Genomic DNA, 15,721 nt, shown 5'->3' on the forward strand with positions numbered 1-15,721 from the left:
GGGTGTCAATAATTTAGTCAATGCCATGTTTATTTTCTGATTTAAATGGCTATATTAAGTTCTGAATCAAAAACAAAGATTACGTAATATTAACAGTGAAATATAGAATTGTGGAGACCAAATACATTGGTGAATTTCAACTTATTTTTAGGGAAAATTGTCAGTTAGTTGATAAAAGTGCAAGGGCCACGACTGTGTGTGTTGATTAAATAATGAAGTATAATGTTTTGGTTAGATTGATAAGGGAAACTCAGTCCCTTCAATGATACAAAAATAACCAAGTCAGTCAGAACAGAGTCAATTCTGTATATAATTTCAACAAATCTAATTGCATAATGAAGTACAGTACTTTTATTGCACAAAATGATACAAGTAAATTTACTTTTCTCACTATGGTACCTTTTCTGTAAATCTGGAACCCTTACTTTGATCAAATTAATTTTAGAATACTTCGGAAAAGGTTTAACATTATAAGGCACCATCCTGATCTCATAACACCAATGTCAACCTAAAGGGACTAAGTTTGTCATTCTTCATTAGGGAAGTATTTTTATAGACAGCATCACACCAACCATCGCCATATCATCTACTCTGCCTCATCATACTCATTCTTTCCTCAGTTCAATCACATTTCAATCAAATGTATTTATAAAGCCCTTTTTACATCAGCAGATGTCACAAAGTGCTATACAGAAATCCAGCCTAAAACCCCAAACAGCAAGCAATGCATGGTGTAAAAGCACAGTGGCTATGAAAAACTCCCTAGAAAGGCAGGAACCTAGGAAGAGAGCTAGAGAGGAACCAGGCTCTGAGGGGTGGCAGTCCTCTTCTAGCTGTGCTGGGTGGAGTTCACCTCATCCAGTTCCCTACTACATCCAAAAGCAACAGAATTAACTACAAACACACTAACCAGTACTACATATCACTATACTCTATACATGGGCCATGTTTTCTGCTGGTATATCCTGAGGTCTCTCCTCTGAGAACCTCTTCCCGCAGTGCGTACAGGCGAACGGCCTCTCTCCCTTGTGGACCTTCAGGTGCATCTTCAGCTGGTGCTGGTGGGAGAACGTCTTCTCACACTGGGGCAGCTTCAGGATTTCTCCCCTGTGTGGACACTCTGGTGCCTCTTCAGGTTAAACAAATGTGAAAAACTGGCCCGGCACAGGTGGCAATTGAATGGTTTCTCCCCTGTATGGACCCTCTGGTGCCTCTTCAGGCTGAACGAGTGTGAAAAACTGGCCCAGCACAGGTGGCAGCCGAATGGTTTCTCCCCCGTGTGAATCCTCTGGTGGATCTCTACTTGTTTGGGGAAACTGAAGGTTTTCCCACAGAACGAACATGGGAAGCGTTTCTCTTTGGTGATGCCACCTTTAATGATTCCGTCTCTACTACTGTCATTGGTCAAAGGGCTTGTGTAGCCATTTAGTGTTGAGGTACTTGTGTTGTCTGAGGTCTGGTTTAACATTAGGAGAGTGTGAGGAGGATGAAGGCCAGGGAGTGTCTGTGTTGTTGCAGGGTCCATGTTCCAATTGATAGATCCTATAGAAGGCAAGCTGAAGGCAGCACCTGTTAGGGGGTTAACCTGCGGCACCATCAGTTTCTCTGAATCACAACTATAGGAGCAGGATGGAGCATCGCTAGCCGAGTCTGTGTCTGTTCTCATACAGACACCTCCCCGTCCCCGCAGACCAAATCTACGCCTCACCCTGGTCTCAGCCAGTCTGTCATGAAGACTAAGTTCAGCTGTTGTCTTGTGTTCGACAGTCTGTTTCTGGTTGTGGTTAACAGTGTTGTTCCCCAGCCCAGAGTTGAGGACGCTGTCCCATCCGCTGATCACTGTGTTGCCTCTGGTCCTGGCTTGCTCAGTGATGTCATCCCCCAGGCCATTGACTGCACTCGTCTGGGAATCCAAGATGGCCACCCAGTCTCCTCTGTTAGCCTCTAGCCAACCACCTGCAGGAAGAGGTTACAAAATAGACTTTGGCAGAGAAAACTCTACATATGGAGTGTTTTTGAGTCAATTACCTGGTCAAGTTAATACACTGTGTCTTTGTTGTATGTAAACATAAGTTGTATTGATTTAATTTTATGAATGAAGAAAATTAAGATAAAATAATAGCCAGGAGTATCACTATTCCCATTGAATACCTATTAGTGTATGTAGGCTATATGTATTTCTCCCTTACCTTGCTCCCCCATCTTTAGTCCACTCAGCAGATCAATGCTCTCTGGTTCATCTTCTATCGTCTCTTCTTTGACTAGCAGCAGATCAGGCTTCCCATCCTCCATGTCTACTGACTGTAAGAGATACAGAGTGAGAGGATGTTGTATCAAGACATCTGATATGAGCACCCTGCTATGGAGCATCTTGATTGGGCAAAGAGGGACTGCTATGAGTACTATGCAAACATGTTAGTTGATTTGATACTATACTGATGTTGGAGAATTCAATGGCATGGTCCCACACTTAGACAAAATTAATTAAGACCTGACCTAATACCAGTCAGTAGTTCATAGTGGGCTCACCTCAGTGAGACTGTGTGTGGTCCTGTGCTGCTCAGCTGGTTCCTCTGTGAGTTCAGGAGGAGTTGTAGTCTGGTTGTCCTCCATGACCATGGTCCCCTCAGGGTTCCCCAGACCCTCCTCACACCCCTCCTCCTTCACCAGCAGCACCTCTGGACCCTCCTCCTCCTGGAAGAGAGGGTGATACAGATTACACAGACATACACTCCCTCAGGTACACACAGATAATAAACACACTTTCAACATGGAGTGTTTACCCATCCCCACTATGTGAGTCATATACTGTAGTTACAGACTGACTTCATTGTTGTTAAACTCATCATGGTGGGCGTAAATATGAGTCATCGTCGTGCAAACCTGACTCAACTATTTTGATGTGCACAGTAGGTGTTTGTTAGTGTGTGGGTATGTGTAGGTACCGTGCAGTGAAGGCTGTTGAGGGTAGAACAGCTCATAATAATGGCTGGAATGGAGTAAATCGAATGGTATAAAAACACGGTTTTCATACCATTCCATTCACTCTATTCCATCCCTTAAACTCCATTCCAGACATTATTATGAGCCGTTCTCCTCTCAGCATCCACCTCTGTTATAGTGCCTTCTGAAAGTATTCATACCCCTTGACTTGTTCCAAATTTTGTTGTGTTACAGCCTAAATTTAAAATTGATTAAATTGAGATTCTTTGGGTTACTGACCTACACACAATACCCCATAATGTCAAAGTGGAATTGTTTTTCAACATTTTTATAAATCAATTAAATATGAAAAGCTGAAATGTCTTGAGTCAATGAGTATTCAACCCCTGACTTTAATGGCTGTGATAGGAGAACGGATCAACAACATTGTAGTTACTCCACAATACTAACCTATTTGACAAAGTGAAAAGAAGGAAGCCTGTACAGAATAAAAATTATTCCAAAACACGCATCCTGTTTGCAACAAGGCACTTAGGTAATACTGCAAAAAATGTGACAAAGCAATTAACTTTTTCCAGAATACAAAATACAAATCCAGTACAACACATTACTGAGTACCACTCTCCAAATTTTCAAGCATAGTGGTGGCTGCATCATGTTATGAGTATGCTTGTAATCATTAAGGACTGGGGAGTTTTTCAGGATAGAAAATACACAGAATGGAGCTAAGCACAGGCAAAATTCTAGAGGAAAACCTGGTTCAGTTTGCTTTCCACCAGATACTAGGAGGAATTCATCTTTCAGCAGGACAATAACCTAAAACACAAGGCCAAATCTACACTGGAGCTGCTTACCAAGAAGACAGTGAATGTTCCTGAGTGGCCAAGCTACAGTTTTGACTGAAATCTACTTGAAAATCTATGCCAAGACCTGAAAATGGTTGTCTAGCAATGATCAACAACCAATTTGACAGAGATGGAAGATTTTGTTAAATAATAAAATGGGCAAATGTTGCACAATCCAAGTGCGGAAAGCTCTTAGAGACTTACTCAAAAGATTCACAGTTGTAATTGCTGCCAAAGGTGATTCTAACCTGTATAGACTCAGGGGGTTGAATACTTATCTAATCAAGTCTTTTTTTGTAGATCGTTGACAAAAAATTACAATTAAATCCATTTTAATCCCACTTTGTTACATATTCACAGTCAAGGGCTGTGAATACTTTCTCTATGTAGGCCCTAAGTGTTTATTGGTTATAAAGCACTGTTGGGTGTATGTAGAATATGGTGATATCAGATGTGATTCATACTAAAAAGAGAGTCCCAATGAAAGTGAAAGAAAAGTCAATTTTGTGTTTATTAAACAAAGTTTTATATATGCCATATGAAAACCACACATGCCTTAACAAAAAATGTCCATGGACTTGATAAACTGCATTCATTTTCCCATTAAAAGTGTCTTGGGAAAATAAAAGGTAGTTGAATAGAAGTAATGAAACAGGCATTTGTGAACATAATATAGCTTACACAGTACTAACACAATATCTGACAGATGTTTTACGTCTGACTGCAATATTGTACCTAGGAATATTCAACACTGAAATCTGTTACTCTCGTTATTCCAAATTCATCTGTGGATCTTTTCTGCTGACAACAATGAAAAGTAATCTTTGTCTTTAATGCAGGATTTGATCTAAACATCAGAAGATATCAAGTGGAATGGTTTCTATGTTATAGATTGGAATGTTTTTTTTGCTGGTGTATCCTGAGGTAGCTCCTCTCAAACCTCTTCCTGCAGTGTGTACACTTAGGGCTGTGGTGGTCATGAAAATGTGTCAGTCGTTAACTGTCATGCAAAATGACCACCGGTCTCACGGTTATTGACCATGTATTAACATAAACACGGTTGGCATCTCCGGGTTTCCACGCATACAAGCCGCTGATGCGAGCCTTTGGAACATCTACAATTCAAATAAGTATTATAAATCCATTTAATATACACCATCACAATAGCTGGTGTTAAGAAACATTATTATATGAAGACAATGTATTTCATGTTGAGTCGGACTAATGTATGTTACTGATCTGGATCTGCCATGCCAATAGCAGAAAAGATACGCTGAATTCCTGTGCAATTATTTTACATCATATGATTTTATAGTTACAAGAATATAAGTGAACATTGATTAATAAAATGGAAAGGATATTTTTCTCTGACGATTGCTGAGCGAGTGCGCAATGGAGCGGCTATTCTGTGTTGAGTGTAAAAAGTGATCATTTGAAACGTTATGTGGCTATTTTAGTTGTGAGACAAACCTTAGAAGGTCTTAGAAATCAAAACATATGACGCAACTATTGATGATTTGAAAAAGTTGCAAAAAAGGCATGTGCTCTGTTTCATGCCTAGACTGCACACGCTGTTCATTGGTCTCTCATTCACAAGTGATAATATTCCCACCCATCAGACTATTCTCAAATTAATAAGGTCTTTATACTAAATAATATATGTGTAAAATTAGTTTAGATTTAGAATGGGCCATTATTAGCTGCATGTGCATGCCATCCGTATGCACTCAACAGTGTCGTTGAAACACAAACGCTATAATAGGTGTGTTGGGAAAATGACCAGCTCCTGACACGCATCAATTCATTATGAATAAGATTTATTTGATTTCATTCTTCATTAAAATGTAACCACAATGTTCAGTTGAAATTACTCACATTTGCACGCACCAACAGTAGGGACATACATATACATATATATAAAATGTAGATTTGGGCTAATTCTGAGGAAGTGGAAACTCAAAATGCATTAGCTAGAAAACTAAATATAATATGCTGATAGTTAGCTGTGTAATTTACTAATCTAACAGTTCATGTAGTTAGTTAACAGTTAATGTAATGTCCTGAAAAGTTTTCAGCATACCCAATGACGTCTATAGGCTTATGCTCCAGCGGTCCAAATTGAGAATTGAGAAATAAATATAATACCTACAGAAAGCTGAGACCCTCTTCCCTCCTGAGTGGCGCAGCAGTCTAAGGCACTGCATCGCAGTGCTAGAGGTGTCACTACGGACCCTGGTTCGATCCTGGGCTGTGTCGCAGCTGACCGCAACCGGGGCCGCACTTGTCATCTCCCGTCTGGATTACTGCAACTCGCTGTTGGCTGGGCTCCCTGCCTGTGCCATCAAACCCCTACAACTCATCCAGAACGCCGCAGCCCGTCTGGTGTTCAACCTTCCCAAGTTCTCTCACGTCACCCCGCTCCTCCGCTCTCTCCACTGGCTTCCAGTTGAAGCTCGCATCCGCTACAAGACCATGGTGCTTGCCTACGGAGCTGTGAGGGGAACGGCACCTCAGTACCTTCAGGCTCTGATCAGGCCCTACACCCAAACAAGGGCACTGCGTTCATCCACCTCTGGCCTGCTCGCCTCCCTACCACTGAGGAAGTACAGTTCCCGCTCAGCCCAATCAAAACTGTTCGCTGCTCTGGCACCCCAATGGTGGAACAAACTCCCTCACGACGCCAGGACAGCGGAGTCAATCACCACCTTCCGGAGACACCTGAAACCCCACCTCTTCAAGGAATACCTAGGATAGGATAAAGCAATCCTTCTGCCCCCCCCCCCCCCTTAAAAGATGTAGATGCACTATTGTAAAGTGGCTGTTCCACTGGATGTCATTAGGTGAATGCACCAATTTGTAGTCGCTCTGGATAAGAGCGTCTGCTAAATGACTTAAATGTAATGTTAAATGGGAGACCCATGAAGCGGCGCACAATTGGCCCAGCGTCCAGGTTAGAGGAGGGTTTGGCCGACTGGGATGTCCTTGTCCCATCTCGCGACTCCTTGTGGCATCTCGCGACTCCTTGTGGCAGGCCAGGCGCCTGCAAGCTGACGGACAGCTATACGGTGTTTCCTCCAAAACATTGGTGCAGCTGGCTTCCGGGTTAAGCGAGTAGTGTGTCAAGAAGCAGTGCGGCTTGGCGGGTCATGTTTCGGAGGACGCATGACTCTCGACCTTCGCCTCGAACAAGTCCGTACAGGAGTTGCAGCGATGGGACAAGACTAACTACTAATTAGGTATCACGAAATTGGGGAGAAAAAGGGGTAAAAAGTGCAAAAAAAATAAAAATAAGGCTGAGACTCTCCTCTCTCCAACAGTCACAACAGTAGGCCTATTTGCTTTTAAAACTGTGATTTTCCCACAATTGCAACTTGGAGCGCAGAGAGAGAGCGTGGTTTGGAGGATGGATGAGACGTTTCGGATAATAACAGCAAGTCAATATAAAAATGTGGAACTTGAAATTGAATGACTGTAGTCAAATTCCACGTGACCGTTGGTAGCCATGGTAACTGGGCTACTCAAACTGCGCTCTGTAAATGAATGGTGCTGATGGGCGTTAGTAGCCTACCAAACTTGCTAACGGCCATCAAGACGCTAGCATTCTATTGTCCCTCAAATCACTCTGCTTAGAGAGAGAGCGTGGTTTGGAGGATGGATGAGACGTTTCGGGTAATAGCAGCAAGTCTATAAAAATGTGGAACTTGAAATTGAATGTCATGGTCAATACACCTGTATTTTCAGAATGCAACACACACATTCCTGCTATTTCAACCCCTGCAGATTATTCAAATTCAATCATAAAGTGTTTGATAAGATTTTCAAACGCATTAGCATTGATGTCAGAGTAATTTGAGGGACAATAGAGCGCTGAGCACCAGGCCATTAGCGTCTTGATGGCCGTTAGCAAGTTTGGTAGACTACTAACGCCCATCAGCACCATTCATTTACAGAGTGCAGTTTGAGTAGCCCTGTTACTATGACTCAATGGTCACGTGGAATTTGACTATGGTCATGACTCGTGACCACCAGTCTGGCGGTATTACATCACCGTAACAGCCCTACACACAGGGGAACGGCCTCTCTCCCATGTGGACCTTCAGGTGCATCTTCAGCTGGTGCTGGTGGGAGAAACTCTTTTCACACTGGGGGCAGCTATAGGATTTCTCCCCTGTGTGGACCCTCTGATGCCTCTTCAGGTTGCAAGCCTGGGCAAAGCGCATGTGACACTGGGTACAGCTGTAGGGTTTCTCCCCTGTGTGGACCCTCTGGTGGATCTCTACCTTCTGGGGGCGGCTGAAGCCTTTGTTACAGAACATGCAGAGGAACCGTTTCTCTTTACTATTGGCTGATGTGGCTCCCCCTCCCTGAGCCTGGGCTCTAGCCCTGTTGTTTGAGTTCAATACCTGATCGAAAAGGATGTGGCCGTGTGACTCGGAAGGTACCATCGACGTGGACACTGGGTTGCGATCCCTGAGCGGGTGTAAAGGGGAGTGGGTTGTGACATTTGGATTTGTCTGTAAGCGTTCCCTGTAGTCTAAGAAGTCACTGGTGTTGCCCTGCGAGTGTCCTTCTCCTAAGTGAGTCTCGTCTGCATTCCATGTCAGAGGAGTGTCGCCTTCCACTTTCACAGTCACCTCATCTACGACCAGACCCTCCCCTTTCTTATCTAGGGACCCTTCAGAGTATACACTACTACTGTACCGGTTCCAGTCCCCTCTCATTGGATTAGTCTGTGTATCTAAGCCGACAGGCATGTCACTAGGTATTATCTCTGTAGTGTATGAACAGGACGGATCATTGCCAGTCTGTAACGTGTCACCTGATGATTCCTGATGGGACAGAACCGTCCTCGGGCTCGTGTTACTGTAAAGTAAATACTCTGAGCGGGGAGCAGGAGGACAGCCCAGTCGGTCCAGCCCCGTTAAAGTCTCTGTATCTGTCTCGGACTTGAGGACGGCGTTCAGCGTTCCACTGACCTCCATGATGTTTCGTCGGGTAATAGGTGGCGCTGGGGCGGTGGTGGGTTCCTCCGTGGCTACAGGGAGCACTCCAGCCATTCCAGTATGGATGTCTCTGCTGTGCCGTGGGTCCTCCTCTTTTTGAGACCTCTCCAGCTTGACCCCAGGACCTGCAGCGTCTGCATCCTGACACAAGAATAGAGGAGATTATTACTGGTACATGAGTAGAATTGGATAACAATGTCATAGGGAAGTCTAAGAAGCTCCCCTATGGCAGATAAATGAGGATGTACTTGTAAGCAAGTGAACAGCTGAGGGGAGTCTTTCTGAAATATACTGGCCACATTTGATCTACTGTAATTTTAATGTAACACTATTATACTAACCTCTATCATGATAAAGTGCTGGGTTGCGGTTCCACTCCCCTCATCAACAGTGATTGATTGATCATCTCTCCATGTATTGTGTTCCGCTGGCTTCTCAAAGCTCTTGTGGCCTCCAGTGAGATGTCCTTCACCTGAGAGAGTGATTGGGGGAAAGAGGTGATTAGGTTAGGTACTGTCAATGCTCAACGCCATATTGTACACTATAGACAGTTTTGACTGTCTACAATTAGCAAGGATGTAAGGTAACAATTCAAATAACTTCTTGATACAGTATTTATAGATCAGTAGATTATGTCCCATGCATCACATTGTTTTCAATGAGTAAATAATAGGAAATGCAGTAAATCAAGAACCTGGTTAGAATATGGTATTGTGTCTTTGCGCAAGATAGTTAAATAATCAGGGGAATTATTGCATACTATCCTAAAAGTAACCAAGATGCAATTCTGGTTAACACATTTAAAGTCACATATGCACAGAGGAGAAGGGACGACATTCTGCAAAACATACCTTCAGCTTTTTTTCTTAAAATATTATCTTTATTGAAGTTAACATTTTACAAATCATAAATAGTTCACATAAATACAATTCAAGTTTCACATCAATACATTTTAGTTCATAATTACATAACGTGATTTACAGATTTAATAGTGTCCGTGGTAGAGTCCATCTTATTTATTTTAGTTCCGTTTTGATTTGTATTTTTTTTATTGAACAAAATGTTATTTCATAGTCATAATGCATCTTTCCTTCCAAATTTTACTGTTCACAACGTATATTATTGTCCACTATAAATCTTTAGTAATGTCATCCACGTGAGTATCGAAGACACCGTGAAAGACAGACTTGGGATTTATACATACAGTACCAGTCAAAAGTTTGGACTCACCTACTCATTCTCATTCTTATTTTGACTGTTTTCTACATTGTAGAATAATGGTGACGACATCAAAACTATGATATAACACATATGGAATCATGTAGTAAACAAGAAAGTGTTAAATAAAACAAAATATTTTGCATTTTATATTCTTTCGAAATAGTCACCCTTTGCCTTGATGACAGCTTTGCACACTCTTGGCATTCTCTCAACCAGCTTCACCTGGAATGCTTTTCCAACAGTCTTGAAGGAGTTTCAAATATGCTGAGCATTTGTTGGCTGCTTTTCCTTCACTCTGCGGTTCTACTCATTCCAAATCATCTCAATTGGGTTGAGGTCAGGTAATTGTGGAGGCCAGGTCATCTGATGCAGCACGCCATCACTCTCCTTCGTGGTCAAATAGCGCTTACACAGCCTGGAGGTGTGTTGGGTCATTGATAGTCCCACTAAGCGCAAACCAGATGGGATGGCGTATCGCAACAGAATACTGTGAGACCATGCTGGTTAAGCGTGCCTTGAATTGTAAATAAATCACAGACAGTGTCACCATGCTTCACGGTGGGAACCACACATGCAGAGATCATCCGTTCACCTACTCTGCGTCTCACAAAGACACGGTGGTTGGAACCAAAAAAACTCACATTTGGACTTCAGACCAAATGACAGATTTCTACCGGTCTAATGTACATTGCTTGTGTTTCTTGGCCTAAGGAAGTCTCTTCTTCTTATTGGTGTCCTTTAGTAGTAGTTTCTTTGCAGCAATTCGACCATGAAAGCCTGATTCACAGTCTCCTCTGAGCAGTTGATGTTGAGATGGGTCTGTTACTTGAACTTTGTGAAGCATTTATTTGGGCTGCAATCTGAGGTGAAGTTAACACTAATGAACTTATCTGCAGCAGAGGTAACTCTGGGTCTTCTTTTCCTGTGGCGGTCCTCATGAGAGCCAGTTTCATCATAGCGCTTGATGGATTTTGCGACTGCACTTGAAGAAACTTTCAAAGTTCTTAATTTTCCGGATTGACTGACCTTCATGTCTTAAAGTAATGATGAACTGTCATTTCTCTTTGCTTATTTGAGCTGTTCTTGCCATTATATGGACTTGGTCTTTTACCAAATTGGGCTATCTTCTGTATACCACCCCTACCTTATCACAACACAACTGATTGGCTCAAACGCATTAAGAAGGAAAGAAATTCCACAAATTAACTTTTAAGGCACACCTGTTAATTGAAATTTATTCAATAAGCAAAGCTGTCATCAAGGCAAAGGGTGGCTACTTTGAAGAATCTCAAATATATTTTGATTTGTTTAAACCTCTACAGCAGTGGTTCCCAAACTTTTTATAGCCCCGTACCCCTTCAAACATTCAACCTCCAGCTGCGTACCAGGCACCAGGGTCAGCGCACCCTCAAATGTTGTTCTTTTGCCATCATTGTAAGCCTGCCACACACACACTATAAGATACATTTATTAAATATAAGAATGAGTGTGAATTTTTGCCACAACCCGGCTCATGGGAAGTGTCAAAGAGCTCTTATATGGCTAGGGCACAAATAATAACCAGTAATTTTGTTCTTTATTTAGCCATCTAACATATAAAACCTTATTTGTTCATCAAAAATCGTGAATAACTCACCACAGGTTAATGAGAAGGGTGTGCGGGAAAGGATGCACATAACTCTGCAATGTTGGGTTGTATTGGAGAGTCTCAGTCTTAAATAATTTTCTACACACAGTCTGTCCCTGTATTTAGTTGCCATGCTAGTCACGGCTGAGAATCCACTCTCACATAGGGACGTGGTTGCAAAGGGCATCAGTGTCTTAACAACACGATTTGCCAAGGCAAGAAACTGAGCAAAGCCCAATCCAGAAATCTGGCAGTGGCTTCTGATTAAATTCAATTTTCACAGAACCGCTTGTTGCAATTTCGATGAGGCTCTCTTGTTCAGATATCGCGCCTGGGCTGGAATAATACATTATGGCCTTTCTCTTGCATTTCAAAGATGATGGTACATGTATTATTATCTTTTTCCATATCTAATGTGTTATATTTTCCTACATTAATTTCACATTTCCACAAACTTCAAAGTGTTTCCTTTCAAATGGGATCAAGAAAATGCATATCCTTGCTTCAGGTCCTGAGCTACAGGCAGTTAGATTTGTGTATGTCATTTTAGGAGATTTTTTATTTTTTTTAATAGTAAAAAATAAAGAAAACCCTTGATTGAGTATGTGTCCAAACTTTTGACTGGTAATGTACATTTTCTGACAATTGTGCACGGAGTATATATTTTTTTTAACATCCTTGTTTCTGGAGGGTTCAGGTTGCGGTATGCGTCTTCACCACCATATTTAATCAGTTTATAAATATTTTTTGTTCAAATTTCAACATTTCTATTTAAATGTATGAAATTGACTGAGATACCAGCTCATTTGGTTCCCTAATCGTATTAAAATCCCCACATATAATTACGGAATTTCCCACAAATAAATAGCCCCTAATATACCTCTTGCGGTTCCTCTGTATCGGTCGAGGATCTTGACACTTCTGGGACGACTGGCGAGAATGCGCTCTCGCATAGTCTTGTCTGCGCGGTCCCGTGATACCTTCAGTTCAAGTAGCTGTAGTTTCCTCTGCAATGCCCTGTTTTCTTTATGTCTTTGAGTTATTTCCAAACGAAACACTGCATAGTCATCGTCTACGAGTTTACAGACCTCTGCCACGGCTGCATTCGCTAGCACCTCCATGATGGAGGCTATTTGAGTGTGAAAAACCATACAGTTAGCCATTGTTAGAACCTAGCTACCTAGCGTTACCTAGATAACATCAACCTGTCCTGTCTCCAACGCGAATAAAATACTACCTGGGGTAAGTATGTGATGCTGTACAGCGTGTTAATAAACGTCTGAATAACAACATAAACGCTAATGTAAAAATTGTACTTGATCACAGTTCACTTCCGTTTAATTGCTCTTCTTCGTGTAGTTTTCAGGCAGACTATACGTTTTGCTGCCTTTCCCAGGTCGGAGAGCGAATTGCACATTTTGGTCACACAATTGGGGAAAAAATAAATTGCACCACCATCTAACCCTAGATATATTCCACTACAGGCTGTCGGCCTGGGAGGCTGGAACCCCTTCTCTCAAAACCCTGTGTAGTTCTTCTGCACTAAAATCTCTGACACCCATAAACTTTTCTGCTGCTACTACTACTAAACCTCTTCTGGGATTTAAACTACTACTAAAAATCTTCTGGGATTTCTTCTCCATCTCTGCGGTACAATTAATGACCATAGCAATAAACGACAAGAAGCCAACCTTACTAAAGCACAAACTGTCCGGGTCACTCTGTATTGGCCAGTAGTCACAGGGATCCTCTCAGGCTCCCTCACCTGACCTCACTCTTTCCCCATCAACATCTACTTTCCTCACTGCCTCAGCATGAGACACTTTCTGCACTGTAACCCTGGCAACCTCAAATTGTCTCACTTGCACAGGACATTTCTGATCCCCAGCAACATGAGCACCCCCACAATTGAAACACACCACTTTTTCCAACAAAACTACACACTCCTTTGTCCCATGCCCTCCTGTACACTTCTCACACCTAATAATGTCCCTCCTACATACTGCTGCAACATGAGCATACACTTGGCACCTGAAACACCGTAGTGGGTTCTGAACAAAAGCTCTAATGGGGTACCTGACATGTCCTAGCATGACTTTATCAGGTAAACACTCAATATCAAAACTCAAAAGGATAGACGGGTATCAATCTCGCGCTCACCACCGGGTCTGCATTGCACCAAACGGCGTGCATCACAGACACCATGGATCCTCAACTTCAGTTGTTCCACCTCAACACTCAAAGCCACCCCAGTTATCACTCCTTTCACCGGTGCTCTGCTCCAGATAGCAAAGCAAGACACAGCTCTTGTCCCGAGGCGCGAGATGTGGAGCGCCCGCTCCTTCTGATACCACAAATTGGTTGGCCAAAAGGCACGAATCCACTTTCTCAACAAATCGTACTCCCACTGGGCCAGAGCCATTTTCCTGATGATTGGGGTGAGGCTCAGAAGTCTTCAGGTTCTTTTTCTTCACTTTTGTCAGGTTTGATTTCTAAACTTTCACTATCCGACTCCATCTCATGGTTTTCAGGAGAGGAACATGTAATTATGTCTCTTGTAGTTGACTCATAAGAGAAACTACACTTTGCATGTATTTCACAGACATAGACTATCGCCCTAATTTCTGCCTAGCGTCATCTTGCCATCCGCCATTCTTCTTCCCAGTGCCGGTCAAGCTAGCTAGCTCCACTTCTGACACTGAAGAGAAGGGATCGTATTGGTTGGCGTCATAGCTCAAAGGGTGTGGTTAAATGAAAGATATGTGAGCTGTTCTTTAAATTACAGTACTGCTTATCACTTTACACATCAAATCTAAGATCAGTATCTTTCAAGCTAAGAAACAGACTTGTTTAGAAAGAAGCAAGAATGGAGTAGAAAATAATGACTTTAACTGTTCTGCCTGCGGTTACGGAACCCCTACCTGTCCCAGACCTGCTGTTTTCAACTCTTAATGATCGGCTATGAAAAGCCAACAGATTTATTCCTGATTATTATTTGACCATGCTTGTCATTTATGAACATTTTGAAAATCTTGGCTCTCTCTAATTTTCTCCTTCTCTCTTTCTTTCTCTCGGAGGACCTGAGCCCTGGGACCATACGTCGGGACTGGCTCCTTGCTGTCCCCAGTCCGCCTGGCCTTGCTGCTGTTCCGGTTTCAGCTGTTCTGCCTGCGGTTATGGAACCGCCACCTGTCCCAGACCTGTTGTTTTTCAACTCTTAATGATCGGCTATGAAAAGCCAACTGAAAATTATCCATGATTATTATTTGACCATGCTTGTCACTTATGAAGATTTTTGAACAACTTGGCATAGTTCTGTTATAATCTCCACCCGGCACAGCCAGAAGAGGACTGGCCACCCCTCATAGCCTGGTTCCTCTCTAGGTTTCTTCCTAGGTTTTGGCCTTTCTAGCCACCGTGCTTCTACACCTGCATTCTAGCTGTTTGGGGTTTTAGGCTGGGTCTCTGTACAGCACTTCGAGATATTAGCTGATGTACGAAGGGCTATATAAAATAAACTTGATTGATTGATTCCATCTACATCACCTTAAGGTAAATATTCAACTGTCCTGGTGCTTGTCTAGATTTACCATCCATTTAAAAAACAGGTATTTACACAAGCCTGTTTCAAGTTAATAAGGGGAATGTGGTTAATTACCCTCTTACCAAGACACTTCACATGATAATACATCTAAAAAATGGTTCCCCGATATCACCTGTGTATATCCCTAGTCACACTGCTATGATTTCTCCTCGTTGTGGACACTCCTATGTCTGATAACGTTAGTCAGGAAGGAGAAGCTCTTGTAACATAGTTTCCACTTGAAGGGCCTCTCCTTGGTGTGAACTGTCTGGTGCTTCTTCACATAGTTTGCCACAGCAAAGCGCTTCCCACACGTGGCGCAGGCGTATGGCTTGTCTGCGTCCGTCCTAATGCTCAGCCTCCCACGTTGTGACCCAATGACACCAGAGGAGGCGCTCCTTGACCTCTAGCCATTGTTTGGGTGTTGTTGGGATTGTGTGCTGTTATAGGCTAGGTACCTCTCGTGGTGAACTCCCATCCTGACTGTCTGTATTGGTGA

The 15,721-nt window shown here is 42.6% G+C and overlaps 1 protein-coding gene across 1 annotated transcript; it reads right to left on the bottom strand.

Annotated features, from left to right (window-relative positions):
- Positions 1 to 328: 328 nt before the first annotated feature.
- Positions 329 to 13,021, bottom strand: LOC129841456 (uncharacterized). The gene is made up of 6 exons (XM_055909726.1): positions 12,520 to 13,021; positions 9,133 to 9,263; positions 8,765 to 8,932; positions 2,530 to 2,694; positions 2,190 to 2,301; positions 329 to 1,956 (listed from the first exon to the last, which is right to left on the bottom strand). Exons 1-6 carry the CDS (start codon positions 12,800 to 12,802, stop codon positions 1,094 to 1,096), a joined length of 1,722 nt encoding a protein of 573 aa, XP_055765701.1. The 5' UTR covers positions 12,803 to 13,021; the 3' UTR covers positions 329 to 1,093.
- Between the last annotated feature and the right edge of the window lie 2,700 nt (positions 13,022 to 15,721).

This window comes from Salvelinus fontinalis, chromosome 42, assembly GCF_029448725.1.
Source record: "Salvelinus fontinalis isolate EN_2023a chromosome 42, ASM2944872v1, whole genome shotgun sequence".
Taxonomy (NCBI): Eukaryota; Metazoa; Chordata; class Actinopteri; order Salmoniformes; family Salmonidae; genus Salvelinus; species Salvelinus fontinalis.

What these genes read in the sequence shown, in the direction of transcription:
- LOC129841456 (XM_055909726.1), bottom strand. Translation starts at nt 12,802, where the DNA reads ATGGCTAACTGTATGGTTTTTCACACTCAAATAGCCTCCATCATGGAG. An exon ending in ATACAGAGGAACCGCAAGAG is followed by an intron (nt 9,264 to 12,519) that starts GTATATTAGGGG and finishes TCACTCTCTCAG; the next exon opens with GTGAAGGACATCTCACTGGA. An exon ending in AGCACTTTATCATGATAGAG is followed by an intron (nt 8,933 to 9,132) that starts GTTAGTATAATA and finishes TTCTTGTGTCAG; the next exon opens with GATGCAGACGCTGCAGGTCC.